The sequence below is a fragment of the Theobroma cacao genome, chromosome 6 (genome assembly GCF_000208745.1).
Source record: "Theobroma cacao cultivar B97-61/B2 chromosome 6, Criollo_cocoa_genome_V2, whole genome shotgun sequence".
Taxonomy (NCBI): Eukaryota; Viridiplantae; Streptophyta; class Magnoliopsida; order Malvales; family Malvaceae; genus Theobroma; species Theobroma cacao.
The window spans coordinates 7,057,572-7,079,428 of record NC_030855.1 but is presented as its reverse complement, the minus strand read 5'-3'; the positions used below and the strand labels follow the sequence as shown (position 1 = coordinate 7,079,428).

The 21,857-nt window shown below is 32.4% G+C and overlaps 1 protein-coding gene across 1 annotated transcript; it reads left to right on the top strand.

Annotated features, from left to right (window-relative positions):
• Positions 1,778–21,644, top strand: LOC18595600 (7-dehydrocholesterol reductase). The gene is made up of 13 exons (XM_018123845.1): positions 1,778–2,077; positions 3,547–3,769; positions 3,947–4,002; positions 4,474–4,576; positions 4,662–4,727; positions 5,377–5,490; positions 6,245–6,371; positions 7,487–7,587; positions 19,633–19,758; positions 19,855–19,919; positions 20,294–20,375; positions 20,464–20,546; positions 21,367–21,644. The coding sequence occupies exons 1-13, from the start codon at positions 1,977–1,979 to the stop codon at positions 21,431–21,433; spliced, it is 1,314 nt and encodes a 437-aa protein (XP_017979334.1). The 5' UTR covers positions 1,778–1,976; the 3' UTR covers positions 21,434–21,644.

Below are 21,857 nucleotides of genomic sequence, written 5' to 3'. Positions count from 1 at the left end.
TATATATATATATATATATATATATATATATATATATCTTGTGGTTTTGGTGGATTAAATACACCCTTGAGATTCAAAAAAATTGGAAAATGACACTAGATCACTTTGAGATGTGCTTTATTATTTTTTATTCTAACACCGATCACTCCGTTTATATTTACAAAAGTATATCTTATAACCAAAAACACAAAAGGAATATTATGAAAAAGATAAGCGACGTGCCACAAAATGAAAAATTAGTCATAAACTCAAAATTTTTATTTTAAAGACATATTTACTAGATAAAAAATTATAATTTATAAATTTAAAATTAATTTTTTTTTGAATTTGGATAAAGGGATTCGAACCTTGCTTAAATAGTAAAAGAAACATGCACCAATTAATAAACCAAATACTCAGATGTAATCAATTTTATCTTTTACTGATATGAGCTTCATAAATATCACCGCATGATAAATTTGTTAACAATGTTAAATTGATAAATTAACAAAAACTAATTTTTAGAACTTGGCAAATTGTACCAGCTCCGAACCACATGGCTTATGTTACAAGGTAATTCACAAATGCTGTTTTATTTCTAATTTCTACAAAAATTAATTTAAAAATAATTTTAATAATTTTTTATTTAAAAGAATTAGGATTCCAACCATAAACACCAAACGCCATAATTTAAAATATTAATTATGTCCTTTACAAATTTATTAATATGTGGTATCCCATGAAGCACGTGGTTAACGGCTGTTTGTTTAAACAAAGTGGAGAATTTTATATGTCTAGGGTAGGGTCGTAGCTTATGCAAAGCTGAAGAAATTAAAGTTAAAGAGAAATTTAATGCCAACGTTCCTTTGACAACTGCAATCCCTCTTACCTTAGGGACAACCCTAAACTAATTCTGTTTTTTTATTTTATTTGTTTTACTGTTTATGAGTCTAATTTCTTATAATATTTTAGGCCTAATGTTTAAATTTTTTTTAAATTATTTAATAAAATTTAAATAAATTATTATTTTTTACTATATTTAATTAAATTTTTAAATTTTTATTTTATGTCATATAAGATTAATTGTTATTAATCAAAATATTTATTATAATTAACGTTAATGTGGAAGATAAAAATATGATATATCCATGTCATCATGTTATATTAATATGCCATGTAAACATACATTATTATATATTAACATGTCACGTCAATCTCACGTAATATAAAATGACAAGTGATATTTTAATTAAATAAATAATTAATTATAAAAAATTATTTAACTAAAAATAAAAATATAAAAACTTATTTAATTAAAAATAAAAATAAAAATATATTTTTAAAATTTTCGTAAATGGTTTAGAGAGCATTTTTACATATTTTAGTTTTGAGTTAATTTCATGTCATTTTATGTTTTACATAAAAGATATCCATTCAAATATAATTTTTAGATTAAGATGATGTTGAGTTTACATTATTTCAAAATTCAATTTTTTCGAACTTCAATCTCTTAAATTCGGATTATTTGAAAGTCGAAATTTTTTGAAGTTCAAGTGTTTAATTTTTTTTATCAACTTGGATTTGACTAAAAATGGGTTAGTTCTGAAATCTTATACACCGCTTATTGGTATAAAATAGTTAGCACTTTGTCTCTTCTATAAGAAGTGCTTTAGGGTTTGGGATCCTTGATGTAAATCTCAAGTGTAGAATAGCATTACCTTGAATTCAGGAAGTGGAGTTGAGCAACTTATATGGAAGTAGAATTAGAATTTCATGTCTTTTTTTAAAGAAAAAAAAAAAGGAATTTTCTGTGACAAAAGAAAAAAAAATCTAAAATAAAAGACAATTTTTCCAAGTCAAGTCTAATCACTGGGTCTCAGTTTCACGTGCAACAGACGCAGCTCTGAGACTTGTATTCGTAGGCTTTTATTTATTTAAGACACTTAAGTTGGGCAGACACCAAAAGAAAGGAGAGAGTGAGGAAAAGAAAGAAAAAAATGGCAGCAGCAACAGAATCGAAGATGGTTCATTCAGCAGTGGTGACATATGCTTCAATGTTATCACTTCTCTCTCTGTGCCCTCCTTTTGTCATCTTACTGTAAGCAAAACCCCAACACTTTCAATTCTTCTTCTTCTTTTCTTTTACTTTTTCCCTTTTAAGTTTTTTTTTTTTTCTGATAATCTTATTCCAGGAATTAATAAGCCTGTCATGATGTAAATACCCATATCTGCTTTTCAGTTTTAATGACTAAATTCATTCTGTAACTCAATCTTGGTGAAGGAAAACGAAAGTAAAAATCGAAACTTTAAAATATGAAGACAGAACTAAACACGTTTTTAGATCTTATTGAAACTTGCCCAGATTGTTGCTGATCATTATAGTGGTACTTAAGAAGCATTAAGATCAACCAAGTTACCTTTTTCTCTGTTGTTGTTATTTAATCCTTTGTGGGGATGATAGAGGCAAAGACATTTCATTGATTGGTGACTTGTGTTTCAATGTTTTCAGTTTTACTATCTGCCCTCCTTTGGTTCTTTATCTCCAAGTTTTATGCTTCATTCCCTTTGATCTTTCATTTCTTGCTGAGGTCAACCATATTTTTTTCTTGTTTGTTTGAATGGAACAGAAACTTTCCCATTAAGGGTTTCTTTTCCTTGTAAAATCCTGTTGAATGTGAAATTTGTAGACTTATAAATCTCTAGAATGTGATTGTTAGTGTTTGGGTTTGTTATATTTTTATAGGAACCCATAGTCATTTGTATGTTTGTTGGAGTTTTCAATGATTGTCCCTGAATGAAGCTTTTCTTTTTGCTCCCTTTGGGTACTCAGAAAATGTAGGAGAAAAAGGGTGCTCAAAGTTTGAATCTTGTTTGGTTTCTGGGAAATGTAAAAACAAGGTTGATGAATAAATAAAAGAAAAGGTTACAATTTTAATTTAATAACTGATGCTTCAGGAATATCTTTCATCCACTCAACTGGGCTGAACAGGACGATGAAAAAAAATTTTTATACTTAAATTCTTGTAGGCACATGAAGGTATTGGGATGTAAAACATGACATAAGAGGAAATATACTTTTTTATCATTGGGCTCACAAAGAGGAAAATATTTTTGTATATGTGAATGCTGACATTTGCATGTGCATATTAGTGGGCACCACATTTGCCTGTCCAGTTACTGAACGAACATTAAATTTTCCAGTCTCTGGAGTATTTTTCTCCCTGTAAGAATTCTATAAGCACCATGCTAGAAACATAGAACAAGCCTTTACGTTATCATGAATATGCAAACATATGTAACAGTATGGAGTAGGTCTGAGGTAAAAATAAGGAATATATTGTTACGATCTATTTGAGAAAGTCTAACGACAATCAACGGATCATTAATGCCATCAGAAAAAGAATGCTCTGATTTCTATAAGCACAGTGGAAGATTCAGCTTTTACCTTAGTTTTGGGCATGCAAAATCTTTCTGTAGCTGCATAATTGAGTTCTTCCTTGTTTCTGCAAAATTTATTGCAGTTTTCTTCCTGAGCGCATATTGAAATTGTTTTTTCACTACATGCAGATGGTATACAATGGTACATGCTGATGGGTCTGTTGCCCAAACTTGGAATTTTCTCAAGCAGCACGGACTGCAGGGTTTTATAGAAATATGGCCAAGACCCACAGCCACGGCTTGGAAAATTATTTTCATTTATGGAGCATTTGAAGCAGCACTTCAACTGTTTCTTCCTGGCAAGAGGGTTGAGGGCCCAATATCTCCCACAGGGAACCGGCCTGTTTACAAGGTTTGAGTTACTTGATGTTATTTTGTGGAAATGCTTATCACTTATTTTGCATCCCCTCTTATATGCTTGGTGATCATTTTTACATTTTTGTATCTCCAAAATGGAATTATGAATGATTAAATCATGTATAACTATCTTATTGCATAAATCATAGGCTTCATTTTGTCAATTTTGCAGGCAAATGGGATGGCAGCATATTTTGTGACTTTGATTACCTATATTAGTCTTTGGTGGTAAGGACTTTACCTTTTACCTTTAGCTAATGAGATGCAGAATTTCTTTTCTTTGCTCGACAACGTTTGTTGAACTGCATATTTTTTAGCCATTTGAATTGGGAAAAAAAAAAATTGGAAATGCAATTAAAGGCCCTGCTGTCTGTTGGGAAACTCTGTTTCTGTTTTTTTATTGTATTTTTATTCAATGTTCCAACTTCATTTCTTCTTGATTTGGGGAAGGGGGGATTTAAACTCAGCTCTTTGAGCAGGAAGATACATGCACCTACAATTGAGTCCAACTTCTATGGCTTTTGTTGTATTCTTGTGTGAAGTTTCTATTCATTGGAAATTTATCAAATGGAAATTTAGTTGATAACATTAGCATTCCTTGGATCTTATTTTTGAGAAGGCATGCCTTTTCTGTTTTCTTGTTTTGATTCAAATAGCTTTCAAGCAAAATTAATCCCTCTACTGATTTTCATTCTCCAGGTTTGGGATATTCAACCCCACGGTTGTTTATGATCATTTGGGAGAAATATTCTCAGCACTCATCTTTGGAAGCTTGATTTTTTGTATTTTCTTATACATTAAAGTGAGGAAATAAGTTAGGCTGATGCAAGTTTTTCACAAGTTAACTTTCCAATCCATAACTCTGATACTAAGTTTTATGTTTACAGGGTCATGTGGCACCTTCTTCAACTGATTCTGGGTCATCTAGGAATATAATAATTGATTTCTATTGGGTAAGCATCTATGAACTTTGCTATTTATATTATCTCATGTAATATTTTAAATTTCCTTTCGGAGCTTCAAAGGTATGGGTCAAGTAGAAGAGAAAAATGGAAACATTGCCACAGAAGATGCAGATTGATATTTTCTAGTTGATTATACAATGAAAGTGTGCCAGTGTGCATGGAGGGAGGGGGAATCAGAAGTTTGAAGGCATATGATTGAAATCTAGCTGAAATCAAACCTCCCAACCTATTGTTTTAGAAATCTATGGACTAATATAGGAGTGAAGATGCCATTTGTGAGCTTCAAATAATTAGTGTCATCTCGTATTTAAGAGAATGAAAATCTTGCATAAGATGTGCTATAAACCCACACATGCAGACATGAAAACACACTGTGTGTGTATGTATTTCAGAATAGTAGAATATTGTGAAAACGACGATAACTCCTCAAAAACAAACTCAAACAGTGAAATCCGCTATTAGCTTTTCCTAAAATGAAGATGGACTAAGAAATTAATTTTCAAGTAGCCACAGAATCTTGAAAAACAAGCACATAAGGAGAATTGTACAAATTATCTTTGAGAATGCTTTTCTATGTTGTCTGTGGTGACACAGATCGTTGACTTGGTGCTCTTTTTTGATGGTCTTCTTGTTGCAGGGTATGGAGCTCTATCCACGAATTGGCAAAAATTTTGACATCAAAGTCTTTACAAATTGCAGATTTGGGTTGATGTCTTGGGCAGTTCTCGCTGTCACCTATTGCATAAAGCAGGTAGCTCTTGTTGGTTAATTCTTGCAAGTGGGGCTTGAGCAAACATACTCTCTCCAAGATCCCATATTGTTAGGCCTCATTACTCAATTTTAAAAAATAATAGTGTCCTCTGAAGTTCAGGTATATTTCAATAGTGTAGGGGAAAAAACAAACCTTTTGGTTTTCAATTTGTTGCTAGGAGCAGATATGCTAAGTGTTTGAATTGGATACCAGTTAGATTAGATGACTTTAAGATATGTTGAGCACAGAGAAATAGAGGCATATAACTTTGTACCCTCTTTGCCTTCTCTTCTTCAAATGTAGAAAAAGTCAGGAACAACATTTTCGTTAGGTTTTCAAAGTTATTATGGCAGCATAACAGATTTGGGTAGGTTTTAATAGTCTGTCAAAATAGGCAATAGCTTGGTAGAGAGAGCAGTTATACCTTAGTTGCTTGGTACTTATTACAAAATCAGGTGTCAAATTTTAAATTTTAATGCCTGAGCAGGTGGTTAATCAGTTACCTACCATGGTACCATGTCTGAGGTACCTTGATGTACCTGTTAACCTTTTGAGCTAATCTAATTTTAAACTAGATTTACTTTCTTACATCTGCTTATGGGTAATAGTGTAAGGTGGTGTTTTCTTCATAGCTGCAACTTGTTTCATTTTGCTTTGAAGTATAATAAACTAAAGTTTTTCTGTATTTAGGTAAATAATCTTTAGATGCTATCTCTAATATATGCTTTCTTTTCTTTTTTTGCTTTTTTATTAGTATGAACTCAATGGAAAAGTTGCTGATTCCATGCTTGTGAATACAATATTGACGCTGGTGTATGTTACAAAGTTCTTTTGGTGGGAAGATGGTTACTGGAATACAATGGACATCGCACATGATCGAGGTTTACACTTATTCTACTTTTCTTTCCTAAGTCTTGTTTATTATTTATTTTGTTAGCTAAAATACTAAATAAGCCCCCAAACTATCCCAAATTTCCAAAAAAGCCTCTATCTTTTCATTGTAGCCAAATAGGCTCCCATTCTATGATTTTTACTCAAATAAATCCTTATGTTGACGAAAAGATGTCACGTGACACAAATGACCTTTACGGCCGTGGGCTCATGATGAGCTAGCATATTTCACACTCCTAGCTGATGATTGTGGCTTTTCTAATGTGACTCGAGCGGGAATTTTTTGACTTAGCCAATTTCACAATGTCAGAGTCAATGTGTGCAAAAGATGTCATCTGGTCATGGGCCTAATTGCTATTAAGATCACGTGATACATCTTTCTGTCAACATAAGGGTCTATCTGGGTACCAATCACAGGTTAATGGTTTATTGGGTACAATAAAAGAACAAGGGCTTATTTAGGAAAAGTGAGAAAATTCAGGGGCTTATTTAGTATTTTAGCCTTCATTGTTTCATTACACCATTCAGATGAATCACCATATTGTTTTAATAATATTACTCCAACTTGTGGGAGCTAAACCTCCATTTATTGCTTGTTAACTGAGAGCTACTGAGTTTCTCAGTGTAGGGAAGAAATTCCTAGATAGGCACACTTAATTCTAAGGGAGAAGGAGAAGGGAGAGATATGCTTTGAGGATAGAGGGAGGGGAAGGGAGAGAACTGAGGAAGTTGATGAGATGAAATTTATTCTCTGGTTAGAATTTTTAAGATAAAACATGTACCTATATGCATCTCTATGTGACTAAAACAGTATGTATGCAAGCTCATATATGTATACATACGCATTTATGTATGTGTTATTTTATTCACTGTGAAGGTTGTAGCATGTGATTTTGATGTTCCACTCCATTAAGCTTCTTGTGTAAGTAGTAGTAGGTTTAGCCTGGTTTAGTTTTAATAGTTTATTATAAGCCAAAACTGAAACTGAACTGTAAATTTTCAGCCATTGGAGTTTTCAATGTTTTTTAAATTTTTACTTTTTTGATAACTGAAATATTGTTTTAAGACCTATCATGTCTTAATTCATATATCTGGGTTTTGGCAGCTGGGTTTTATATTTGTTGGGGATGCTTGGTTTGGGTTCCATCTGTATACACATCACCAGGGATGTACCTTGTCAACCATCCTGTGAACCTTGGAACACAGGTATGTTAATGCCTTCCTCAAAAAATTATGAACAGTATATCCTCTTATCATTATAAGTTTACGGTCAACGATGTTACTTAGTTGTCTTCTGCAATATGATACCTACATAATATAGGCCTTATGTTCACAAAGTTTGGTCAACTAATGACTTTTAGTTGGCAAACGGAGTTGAACTCAGCTCTTTCTGCAATTCTGGGTGAAATTTTGGTGACTCAATTTTGAATATTTTAAGAACATGAAAATTCATTCTTTTATCTTTTTCCTCGTTTAGCCCTTGGATTAATTTTAGAATATAAAAACAATTGAAATTTGGTCTGTCTCCATTGTATTTTGTTGTAAATGATTTCTTAAAATTTAATTTTGCACAATTAATTTTCTTAATGGACTATAATTCTCCATTTGGTGTACCCATTATAATATTTTGGCAATAAAAGGACATTTGACCAAATCTAAATCATGCTTTATCTCTAAGGTGCTCTAAGAATTTCATCATAATGAATTCATCTGTATGATATCTTAAAATGCTCAATAGCATTTTTTTTCTAAGTTCTTGCCTTAAGCATTCTTTATCTATCTTAAAATCATGCTTTATCTCTTGTAATTGGCCTTTATACAACCATATTTATTTATTAAAGCTTTTCCCTATAGATGGAACTCAAAGGGAAGAGTTGAGTAAAATACTTTGAAGTCTCAACGCTAGATATTCTCATTATTAAGGTACTGGAGTTAGTAGGAAAATCTAAATGGACCAAACGAAGTATGCAGTTAATGTCACGACCCTTGAACTCTCCTCGAGTCCGTGACAACCGTAACGATGTCCTGATAGATATTCATCGCCTAGAATGCCGATTAGGATATCGTGGCGGTTGTCACGGGCTTGAAGAGAGTTCCGGGTCTTGACAATTTTGTTGGTATCAGAACTTTTGGTTATAAAAATTAGAACTTTTGGGTTTAAAGTTGGTTTTAAAAGTTGTTTTAAAGTTTTTTAAAATTTACAGTGTCAATGTGGCCTCAAGTTAAGTTAGATTAAATTGGATAGAACGCATACATCTACATATAGAAACTTACCTACTCTTGCGATGCGTAAATAATTAAGTAATTAATACTTGGTTACATATAGGTTTTGAGGTGCACTAGTGATATATACACCATGTCTAGAAGAGGTGGCAGTCCCGATAACCCTCAAAATGCTAGCGAGGGATCTCTAGATTCTACGGCTAGAAGCAAATGGCGTCCTGATTCAGGTGATTCAGAAGGTGGTCCATCCCAGACTCCTGATAATAGAATTCCTCCGAACTTAGCTAAACGGGTTCGTAATAAGAAAAGCTTTGAGAATAGCGAGAATTTTGAAAGTGAAAGTAGCTCCGATACTCCAAAAACTGAAAAAAGATTTCTTTTTGGAACAACTTGAAGAGTACCATAGAGAATGGACGAGGGAGGAAATTGTAAAGGGATTATTCGTTCTAGGAAGAGCGTGTCAACTGTTCGACACTATCCTCCAAGTTGTGGGATGAATGTAAATGAACAACAAGAAGAGAATAAGGAGAAAGTAATAGTTACAAGTAAACCCCGTAAGGGGCTAAACGTTGTACGACATGTTTCTCTTAAATGTGGAAGAAATGCTGCACTTGTGAGTTATGAGAAATGTAGGAGGATACAAGAAGCCTGTGAGGAGCAAAGGAGAAAGTCACAAGAGGAGGAAAACCCGAAAGAGGATCTTAAGAAGGACTCGGAGTAGAATCTTTCGATAAAATCAGATTAAGATGATGATCCTATTGACATGTAATATTTTTGTAGAATTTTTGTGCTACTTTAACTCTAAGTAGATGTACTGTAAAGGAGATAATAGTTATCTGTATAAAGAAGTAAATAGTTTGGCTTTTAAAAGTATATGACTAGAATGTATTATAAAATGGTTGTTTAAGTAACTAAAGGTATATGGAAATCTTCTAGTATGATAGGGATAAATTGGTAATGTAATTATTGAGAAAGATTATATGAGGAAGCAATAAGGTTATAAATGACATTCGGAATGGATAATGTGATTAGGTTGATGATTGTAATTTAAGCATGAAGAGGATTACTTAGTGATGCCATGACATTATGAGGTAATAATTGGGCACAAATATAACCCAATGAAGTTAAATTATGGAATATGAGGAATATAAATTTTGATTTAGTAAGTATTGCGAGAATAAAGTGGGGAAGAAGCTGAGTTGTTTTCGTAGTTAATTATACCGAAAGTCAATAAAATTAATGGAGTACAAGACAAGGAAGATAATTAGATTGAGATGACAATAAATTTGAGGAAAGTTGTAGATAGTAAGCAACTTATGTGTGGAGTGGTATATGTATCATGAATTTATTACACTGTATGAAAATGATGTTTTGAGGTGGAATTTTATGAATGATGATGAAAGTTAAAAGATGACATGAGTTAAAAATATTAATTTGGCTTAGTGTGTATGGCAAGAAAATAGAAGGTACCTATACATGTGGAACTCATGATATATGTTTAGAAGGGAAACTCACTGGTTGAGAATGATTGATGTGGTGACTTTGAATACAGACAAATAGCTTTGATGAGAAAATTTCTAATAGATACAGTGCTGCAACATTGACTGTCTAGCGCTGCAATACTCTCAATACCTCATGCCTATGATGCACGAGTAGGATGGGAGTGGCACAATAATGAGCATATAATTAAAAAAAAATTAAAATTTCTTGAGATGGCTACCTTGAGATAAGATACTAAATGATAAAAGTGTGAATGAAGAATTACGAGACTGGTATAGAAAACCAGCTTATATAGAGTATCATTATGAGAATTTGCAATTTCTGTCTTGATTCAGTTAAATGACAAGGGTTAGTAACAATATGAGGCTAATTGTGTGGCACCCTAGAAACCTATGAAGATGAGTCAGGAATTGAATGGATGAGTACGTATTTATATACCTTTAAGATTAAGTGTTTTAGGAATACATAAACATTTTTGAGAAGAGGTTCTAATCATACACAACAAGTATGAAATGTGAGATTTTTAAAACTTGCTGAGGAGCCTAAAGGCTAAGTCACAAGTTAAGTGATCGCATGTTGTGAGACATAAGTCTAAGATAGATATTCCCAAAGAGATGCTCAAATGGAGTTTTACTGTGGATTTTGTGAAAGTTAGTATAAAGTTATGTAGCCATAAAGAGGAAGTAGTAAGTTGGAAGCGAAATTTGTGTTGACGTTAAAAAGTACTTAAGAAAAACTTTGTTTCAAGCCTTGCAGTTCCGAGTACAAACTACATGTTAGTCCAAGGAGAATGATTGAGGATAATTTGGATAATAAAGCTAATAATGAAAACTTCCTAAGGTAGAATGGAAATTGGAAATTTAAGAATGCTTAAGGCATGCATTATTTGAAACAGTCTAAGTTTTTAAGTGACATTTAGTAGGTGAGATGTGATTAATGACGTGGACTTGAGGATATAGCATGATGAAACTCTAGCATATGATTAAAAATGATATAAATGATATGAAGTTATACACAAGCATAATAAGAAGGTTGACATGCACTATAAGGGTTATTATATTGAAACTAGGATTGGGATGCGGATGAATAAAGGGGAATGTAGTCCAAGGTATGTGAACACATGGATCCCTATACATAACGAGAGATGTTGACATTTGAAAATGCATGTACATATGTATATATGAAATTGATAATTTGACTAACTAAGGTGAAGAGTTGTTCTCAGTAATTGGGAGATTTTGAAATAATGTCAGAGGAGGTCAGTGAGCTAAAGTGTTATCAAGCATGCAATGAACGATTAGAGTTATGAGCGATTTTGAAGGTAAGCTTTGGATTGTTTAAGTTCTCAATTGAACTCTATTAAAGGAAGTGTATGGAGAAAAACATAAAATGAATGAATTAAGGTTGAGAAATTTGGCATGGAGCAAATTAATAAAATGATGATTAGGTATACATAAGTATAATAGGTGATCAAAATCGGTATAATTGAGATGAAGTTATGGTTCAAATTTAATAAGGGTGATAAAGGCATGCTTAGTAATTCGATAAAAGAAATCATGATTATGAAAGGTACTGCTGATTTGACTTCAAAGGATGATAATTGCCATAAATAAAGTATTAAATTGAACTTAAGGTGAACGAGGTGAATAAATTGAATGTTCCTATAAAAGGAAAAAGGAATAGGATCATAGAAGGAGTTTGATAACGCAACATCGATGGGAATTCGAGGACGAATTCTATTTAAGTGGGGGAGATTGAAATACCCCATACTTTGATATGGTGATTAATAAAGTCTATCGGATGCTAATTGAGGTCAATTATAACGTTTAAATGTGATGGAAGACGAAAGGAATAGCTTATAATAAAATATTTCGCACGCGAAAAAATAACAATAAAATAATAAAAAAAAATTTTCAGAGGAGAATTTGAGATAAAAGGTGATTCGGAAGTTAAGCGAGACATAATAAGATATTTTAGGTATCAAGGAGATAAGATAAAATTTTTAAAATAAAATAATATTTTATTAATAAAATAATATTAAAATATTAATATTTAATCGGATGTCGAAATCAGTCATGAAGAAGGATCATATGGTTGATCCAAGTGGGGGAGAAGAAATACAAGTGATTTTTTGGAGAAATGAACGACAAAAGTGAAATACGGGTGTTTTGTTAAGTCGAACCAACGCGGATAAGTAAATATTTAAATATTATGGTAATATCGCGTTGAGGTGCAATTTTCATATTTCAGTGGTACACGCATCGAGAAAGAAAGTTAGATGAAAATTGAAATTTTTGACGTATTAAAAGGATCGAATTTAACATATAAGAGTTAAAAGATATATAGTAAAATTAATGAGAGAAATAAAATGAACATAGAGTAAAATAATAATAGTATAATATATATATTAGAGCAACATGGGCAGCCGCCCATGTGGTCAATAAAAGAGTCAAAGACTCTTTACTTGGTAAAATAAAATAGGGGGTCGGTAATGTGGGGCAAAAAGTTAAGGAAGAAAAATTTGTGATGTGGTCGGCCATGTTGGAACAATGTGGAGCATTATGAAACATTCATGAAGAAATAAAATAATATATATATATATATATATATATATATATATATATATATATATATATATATCATTGAGTAAGCTAAGTAAAGAAGACAAAGAAGAAGAGAGGTCGGTTGAGGGAGAGTAAAAGACAAATAAAATAGCAAAGGAAAGAAAGAACAAAGAGAAAGTCGAGAGAGAGAAAAACAAAAGGAAAAGAGAGTTGAGTTGAGGGGTCAATTTTGACACCATTTAAGAAGGAAAAGAGAGCCATTTAAGGGCTGATTTTGGAGGCTGAAAAGAGCTAGTTTTTTGCTGATTTTAGATGCCAAAAAGTACAACTTTAGTGCTGGTTTTGGAAGCTAAAAAGTGTAGATTCTTGCAGCAGAATTTTAAGGATTTAAGGTGCTGTTTTGATGGTTAATTGTTGTTGTTTTGGTTGCTAATTTTTGGAGGAAAAAGTGCAGCTTAGCTGTTGAATTTTTGAGGAAAAACAGAGCAGCTTAGTTGCTAATTTTGAAGCCAATATGAGCAGCTTTAGCTGTTGAAATTTTTTGGATTAAAAGACAATAAGTTGTGGTCGGCGATGAGAGAAAGAGAGAGGAAGAAATTGGGACAGCTCTTATACGTGAGAAAAGAGAAAGAAAGACAAGCAAGAAGCTACTGGTCGGCTGGAGAGAGAAGGAAGAGAAAGAAAGAAAAGAAAAGAAATAACAAGAAAGGAAAATGGGCATGGCCCAACAAGAAAGAAAAATGGGCATGGCCCAATAGAAATAAGTTGAGAAGAGATCATAAAAGAGTCCAAAAACACTAAAGGAAGAAAAACCCAAAGGAAAAGGAAGGTGGAGATTTGGGCCAACCTAGCTTAATTGGGTAAAATTCTTTACTTTTCTCTATGGCTTATTGTGAAATTGGACTATATGTAGGCTAGCTTATTTTATTTAATTATGCATTGGTTAGTTGGTGATATGAAGTAAATTTAAGTTGCTTCGAAGGTTGAAATAGGCATTTAATACCGTAAATAAGTTATCGGTGTTAATAATCTAAAGAATTACGTGAACGAAAGATGCAATTAATTATAGTAAAAATATATTAAGATGTGAATTAGATGAGTGGATCTATAATAGAATGAGAGAGAGAGAAGTGGAATTGATGCACTAAATATGGTGGATTTAAATTGTTGCTAGAAAAGTTAATATGGAAGCGTGTCGAGCAAAGTATATGATTGGCTATTTGAAAAAATTGTACGCGTATACGAATCAATAGCAACTTAGAAATCTCGCTATTGTGAGGTGAGTAAACTTACTGTCATTTTAATTATCTATGGTGGTTTTTAGATGATTTCATGAATTCTATGAAAAAATGGATTTAAAAAGGTAAATTTTCATGTTTTATGAATAAATGTGTTTCAATGAAATTAATTTATAAATTGTTTTGAAATTAATAATGACTTTAAAAAATAGAGTACACAGAGACTGTTAATTGTTGCAATTCGATTGTTTAAATTGATTGGCTTATGATAAATTGGCATGATTGGCTGGTTAGCAATTGTATTAAAATACGAATTGTTTGGTTGCCTTGAAAGGCTGTGAATTACAAAAATTGTCATATCATGTTATTGAATTTTATTATATGGTGGATTATATATATTAATTAATCACTGTAGTAGGGGGTTTCTGTGGATCAATCTTTTAGAGGGGCACGGTAAACTCCATTATATTTTTACCTCGAAGAGAGGTGCGTAGGGTATTTCTTGGGGTAAAGCTTAGGGTTCACTTCACGCTAAATCACCACGTGAGGGGGGAACTCAGCCAATGCCAAGGAATGGTTATGTTTTCAAAATAAAAAAATGATTTATGCGAAATGTGAATTTTTAACAACCTTGGCGGTCTCGATAGGATGCCTCTGATCAAGGTGTCTTCGAGGATAGATTTATGGCACAAGCCAGGTTTTATGAGATTCATAAGCCTTTTTACGTATTTTGAATGAAATGTGTTCTAATGATGTGACCCAGTTTACGATAATTTACTTTATTGTATCCATATACTCAACTCTAGAAGTTTATGATGATGTTTGTTTACTCACTGAGATTTTATAATCTCACCACTCTCCTTTCCACCCATTTCAAGCTCATAGTAGGTTGTATATAGTTGGTTCCATCGAGAATTTTCATTGAATTTGCGTCTTTCAAACTGTAGGTTCACAGCTTCTTTAATTTTGGTTATTGTGAGCCCACTTGATATTGTAAATTTAAATTAATTTAAATACTCTAATTTATTACGTTCCAGTGTGAATGAATATTTTGCTTTTACGTTACAAAAAGTATTTACGTATAACTCGAAAATTGCTGTTTATAAAAAAATAAAATATTTTATTGAATATTTTGTTTTATCTTTTTATTATATTAAAAAAATAATTTCATTTTAAATAAAGGTTTTAGACGCTTAAACTTATTTTCGACTATGAATCATGTGATTTGTACTTGCTTACTACATTTTTAGCTGATTTCGACATTTTCAGTGAAAAATGACAAAAATATCTCTGTGAGACGAAAATTTTTATTTTATCTGTTTTAAGTTGGAAATAACTCAAAATCTTTTAGAACGTGATATTTGGCAACAGTTACTCACCAGGGAAAAGAGAAACTGATATTAAAGCCTTGCGAGGTTCCGATCGGCATTCCGAGCGATGAATGTCTATCGGGACATCGCGGCAGTTATCACGGGCTCGAAGAGAGTTTCGGGTCGTGACAATTTTGTAAACAAAATATTTAATAAAATATTTTATTTTCTTATAAACAGTAATTTTCGAGTTATACGTAAATACTTTTTGTAACGTAAAAGCAAAATATATTCATTCACACTGTAACGCAATAAATTAGAGTATTTAAATTAATTTAAATTTATAATATCAAGTGGGATCATAATAACCAAAATTAAATAAGCTGTGAACCTACAGTTTGGAAGACGCAAATCCAATGAAAATCCCTGATGGAACTAGCTATCTACAGCCTACTCTGAGTTTGAAATGGGTGGAAAGGAGGGTGGTGAGATTATAAAATCTCAGTGAGTAAACAAACATCATCATAAACATCTAGAGTTGAGTACATGGAGATAATAAAGTAAATTATCGTAAACTGGGTCACATCATTAGAACACATTTCGTTCAAAATACGTAAAGAGGCTTATGAATCTCATGAAACCTGGCTTGTTCCATAAATTCATTCCCGGAAACACCTTGATCAGAGGCATCCTACCGAGACTGTCAAGGCTGATAAAAATTTACATTTCGCATAAATCGTGTTTTTATTTTGAAAACATAGTCATTCCTTGGCTTTGACTGAATTCCCCCTCACGTGGTTGTTAGGCGTGAAGTGAACCCTAAGCTTTACTCCAGGAGATACCCTACGCGCTTCTCCATTTGAGGTAAGAATATAATGGGGTTTACCGTGCCCCTCTAAAAGGCTGATCCACAGAAATCCCATACTGTAGTGATTAATTAATATATATAATCCACCATACAATAAAATTCAATAATATGATATGACAATTTTTACAATTCACAACCTTTCAAGGCAACCAAACAATTCGTATTTCAATACAATTGCCAATCATGCCAATTTATCATAAGCCAATCAATTGCAACAATTAACAGTCTCCTTGTACTTTATTTTTTAAAGTCATTATTAATTTAAAAAAAATTATAAATTAATTTCATTGAAGTACATTTATTCATAAAACAAGAAAATTTACCTTTTTAAATCCATTTTTTCATATAATTCATGAAATCATCTAAAAATCATCCTAAATAATTAAAATGACAGTAAGTTTAATCACCTCACAATAACGGGATTTCTACGTCGCTATTGATTCGTATATGCGTACAATTTTTCTTAATTGCCAATCATATACTTTGCTCGACACGCTTCCACATTAACTTTCCTAATAACAATTTAAATCTACCATATTTAGTACATCAATTCCACTTTTCTCTCTCTCATTCTATTATAGATCCATTCACATCTTAATATATTTTTACTATAATTAATTGCATCCTTCGTTCACGTAATTCTTTAGATTATTAACACCGATAACTTATTTACGGTATTAAGTGCCTATTTCAACCTTCTAAGCAACTTAAATTTAGTTCATACCACCAACTAACAAATGCATAATTAAATAAAATAAGCTAGCCTCCATATAGTCTAATTTCATAATAAGCCAGAGAAAAGAGTAAAAAATTTTACTCAATTAAGTTAGGTTGGCCCAAATCTCCACCTTCCTTTTCTTTTGGATTTTTCTTCCTTTGGTGTTTTTGGACTCTTTTATGATCTCTTCTCAACTTATTTTTATTGGGCCATGCCCATTTTTCTTTCTTGTTGGGCCATGCCCATTTTCCTTTCTTGTTATTTTCTTTTCTTTTCTTTCTTTCTTTCTCTTCCTTCTCTCTCCAGTAGCTTCTTGCTTGTCTTTCTTTCTTCTTTCTCACGTACAAGAGTTGTCCCATTTTCTTCCTCTCTCTTTCTCTCACTATCGACCACAACTTATTGTCTTTCAATCCAAAAAATTTCAGCAGATAAAGCTGTTCATATTAGCTTCAAAATCAGTAGCTAAGTTGCTTTGTTTTTCCTTAAAAATTCAGCAACTAAGTTGTACTTTTCCCTCCAAAAATTAGCAGCCAAAACAACAACAATTAACCATCAAAACAGCACCTTAAAACCTTCAAATTCTGTTGCAAAAAGTTACACTTCTTAGCTTCCAAAATCAACAGCAAAGCTGCACTTTTTGGCTTACAAAATTAGCAGAAAAACAACTCTTTTTTGCCTCCAAAATCAGCCCTTAAATGACTCTTTTTTCCTTCTTAAATGGTGTCACAATCGGCCCCTCAACTCAACTCTCTTTTCCTTTTGCTTTTCTTTCTCTCTCGGCTTTCTCTTTGTTCTTTCTTTCATTTTCTCTTTTATTTCTCTTTTACTCTCCCTCAACCAACCTCTCTTCTTCTTTGTCTTCTTTACTTAGTTTACTCAATGGTATATATACATATATATATATATATATATATATATTTATTTATTATTTTATTTCTTCATGAATGTTCCACATTGTTTCAACATGACTGGCTACATCACAAATTTTTCTTCCTTCACTTTTTGCTCCACATGGTCGGCCCTCCCTTTTATTTTACCAAGTAAAGAGTTTTTGACTCTTTTATTGACCACATAGGCGGCTGCCCATGTTGGTCTTCTAAATATATATATATATATATATATATATATATATATATTTATACTATTATTATTCTACTCTATGTTCATTTTATTTCTCTCATTAATTTTACTACTATCTTTTAACTCTTATATGTTAAATTTGATCCTTTTAATGCGTCTAAAAATTTCAATTTTCATCTAACTTCTTTTCTCGATGCGTGTACCACTGAAATATAAAAATTGCACCTCAACGCGGTATTACCACAATATTTAAATATTTACTTATCCGCGTTGGTTCGACTTAACAAAACATGCGTATTTTACTTTTGTCGCTCATTTTTTCAAAAATTCACTTGTATTTCTTCTCCCCCACTTGGATCAACTATATGATCCTTCTTCATGACTGATTTCGACATCCGGTTAAATATTAATATTTTAATATTATTTTATTAATAAAATATTATTTTATTCTAAAAATTTTATCTTGTTTCCTTGATATCTAAAATAACTTATTATGTCTCGCTTGACTTCCGAATCACCTTTTATCTCACAAATTCTCTTTCGAAAAAAAATTTTATTTTTTTATTGTTATTTCCTCGCGTGCGAAATATTTTATTATAAACTATTTCTTTCGTCTTCCATCAAATTTAAACATTATAATTGATTTCAATTAGCATCTGATAGACTTTATTAATCACCATATCAAAATATAAGGTATTTCAGTCAAATCCATATAGTTGTTTAAAACAAGCTAACAGGTTGGGGATAAGTTATAGACAAGTAAATAGCAATTGTGTTCCAGTACTGGAAATCAGTGATCCCAATTATTTCCTCTGGAGTCTGGCCTTTCGCTGCTTGGTAAGTTTGGTCAGTCCAATTAATAATTGATGTCTAAATATGTGATTCCCCCCCTTCTTTTTTTTTTCATTTTTATTAAATAGTAAAACACTAGAACATTCAGCCCAAATTTATGTCAAGAATTGAAAGTTTGTTAAAGTTGTTAAGATTAGATTATGCGCTGAATTTCCATAATTTTCTGGGACCAGATATAAACTGTATAATTCTCAGACAGCCTATCTGGCCTGGGTTGGAGCTGTGAGAAAAAGGGCTGTTGAAGTAGAGCTAATGTGCTGTTAAATTGTAGTTGTTTATAATAACTATGAAAATTTTTGGTCTATTTAAAAAAATTTATTAAAATTATCTATCAGCTTTTCACAATAACTGATCAGGAGTGCCAGCTTTCAGTTCCTAAAAGCTCATTTTCAGATTTTACAGAAGTTAAAAGTAGTTTACATAAATCCTGTTTGCCCTAGCTCTTGCTTTTCAGAATAGGGAAGCAGTTCCAAAAGCTGGGCCAAACAGGCAGTATGGGTTATAGAAGTAACTCACTAATTGAATTATCGTCCATCCAAACCAAAACTTGTTCAACGGAAAATGTATCCTGTTGAATAATGCATTTTCAAAATGAAGCAAGCAGTTTGTTTATTCAGTTGAATGTTGGATCAATTAAAATGGTGAACTTGACTAATTAAGTCAAATAGTTGAGACTTTCAGGAGGTTCAGTTCTCTAAGTTCAGATGTTTTTGATGATTCTACAGAGTTAATCAGAGTCCAAAAGGGAAATGATGGGAAAAAAAAATTTTGAATTTGCAAATTAAGCCTGTTTTTATACGGAAAATTAAGCCTGGTCAAAGAGAAGTTTTGGTTACTGCATTTTTTTTTCCATTCTTTTTTTTTTTTCATTCTAAAAGTTTGCTTTCTCCTTTGCCAGCTTGCACTTTATATCTTACTGGCCGGCATTCTTTGCATATATATCAACTACGATTGTGATAGGCAAAGACAAGAATTTCGCAGAACAAATGGCAAATGCAGAGTCTGGGGGAAAGCTCCATCAAAGGTGCTTGTCTCATGGCTTTTTATCTCTATTTTCTTGTTCATAAATTTGGACTTATGAGTTCCAAGCAGGTCTGACCCTGTCTGGCCTTTTCTACAGATTGAAGCCACCTACACAACAACATCTGGGGAAACCAAAACCAGCCTTCTTTTAACCTCAGGGTGGTGAGTTTTCCTATTGTGATGTGCAGACCAGCATATAGAAGTACTTGCTTTCTCTGCTAGGACTTGCTTTATGGTGTACAAGGCAGTTGAGTTTTCATTAGTCAGTCTCAGCTGATTGATTTCATTCTCATAAAATTAATTTGTCATTATGAGGTTTAAAATTTACCAATATAAAAAATCTTGTGAATTTTCAATATCCCTTTTGTTGTGAAGATATTTAGTGGCTAAATAAGCATGCTGAAGCTTAACTGGAGACTAGTGGCCTTTCTTAGGAAATGAAGTTTGCCTAGTTTTCTTTACCAGAAAACACAGTTTGAGCTGGGGCTCTGTCCTCATAATAACAGTAACATCACTTTATATTTTGGTTTTTTCAGGTGGGGTTTGTCTCGTCATTTCCATTATGTGCCAGAAATATTAGCTGCATTTTTCTGGACTGTTCCTGCTTTGTTTAACCATGTAAGCTTGTTCCTAATTGTTATAAGCATGCTACTTGGAGCCACTTGTAACCATATCTGAAATTTTTATTGCTTTGGTACTTCTTCAGTTTCTGCCATACTTCTATGTGGTGTTTCTTACCATCCTCTTATTTGACCGAGCTAAAAGGGATGATGACAGGTGTCGATCCAAGTAAGTAATATTAACTTGGTGTTTTACCTGGACAGTTATTTCTTTGAACCAATATCTTTTAGGTGTTTTCGTTACTTCATTTCTCAAGAACTTACCCACATAAGTCAAATCTGGAGTGAGTTGTGGCTCAATTGGTTTTTAGGTTTTGGATGCTTAATATAGAGCATGACCCTTTTTAATGAGAAATATACAATTTTACCTTTTAAGTTATTATACTGGTTAGGCATAATTCTGGAAACAAACTAAGGGACAATTTGGCTTGGGAACCATTTTACCATATCAATTTTAGCTAATTGGTTTTGGGTCTTGTAAAATGGGTGTGATTGTAGGGGGTTTTCCCAATTGGCTTGAAAGTGTGTGTGTATGTCTATGTGCATGCACATCGTGGACCATAGTGTAAAGCCTTCATTCACCTTGTTACCAGAGTAATTGCATTATAATAGTTCTTTTGTATTTTTCGATATGTCTACTGTTGAGTGGTAGTCTTGTCCTTCCATGCTTACTCTCCTTGGGAAATTAAGGAGGGACTTGAACTCAAACTCATGCCATCCCTTCAGAGTCTAAACCAAGAGTTAATGAATGAATTAAGCTAGCTGGCATTATCCTATTTATTATGTTTTTTGTACATTGCCTATACAGGCACGCATGTCCATAATCATGGAAAATACACATTCAAACACATGCATGCTTGCATAATTCAAAAAAGCTACAAGGGAAATAGGAGAGGAAAAGAGAAAAACAAAGATACCTGCTTGTAATCAATTGTCTTAAAGCATTATATTGAAGTTGAGTAAGGTTATGACAAGAGCCTACTTTTCAGATATGGTAAGTTCTGGAAACTATACTGCAACAAGGTTCCCTACAAGATCATACCTGGAATTTATTAAGAGATGCTTGGCAAATGATGAAGCTGCTCACTTTGAATTTACATAAGCATTTGTACCCCATGTTGTTGAACTTGAAAATGCTATGTAACATTATTTCCCTTTGAAATGCAAACTCCTAGACACCTTTGGGTGCTTGTAATTTATGCTTTGCTTCCATCATGTTCTCCTCTTGGCCATAAGCTAGGGAAGATAAATGCTGCTTTACAATGAATCATAGGATACATCAAAAGTCATGGCAACAAGGGATGAGCTAATTAATATGTTCATAGTATACATCAAAAGTCATGGCAAAAAGGGATGAGCTAATTAATATGTTCTATGTTTAATGCACATATAAACCTTTTTAATCTGGATGTTAAGGTAGGTATTTTTATGTTTTTGGAAAAAGAAAGATTTTGGATTTAAGATTTGAGTAAGCGGATAA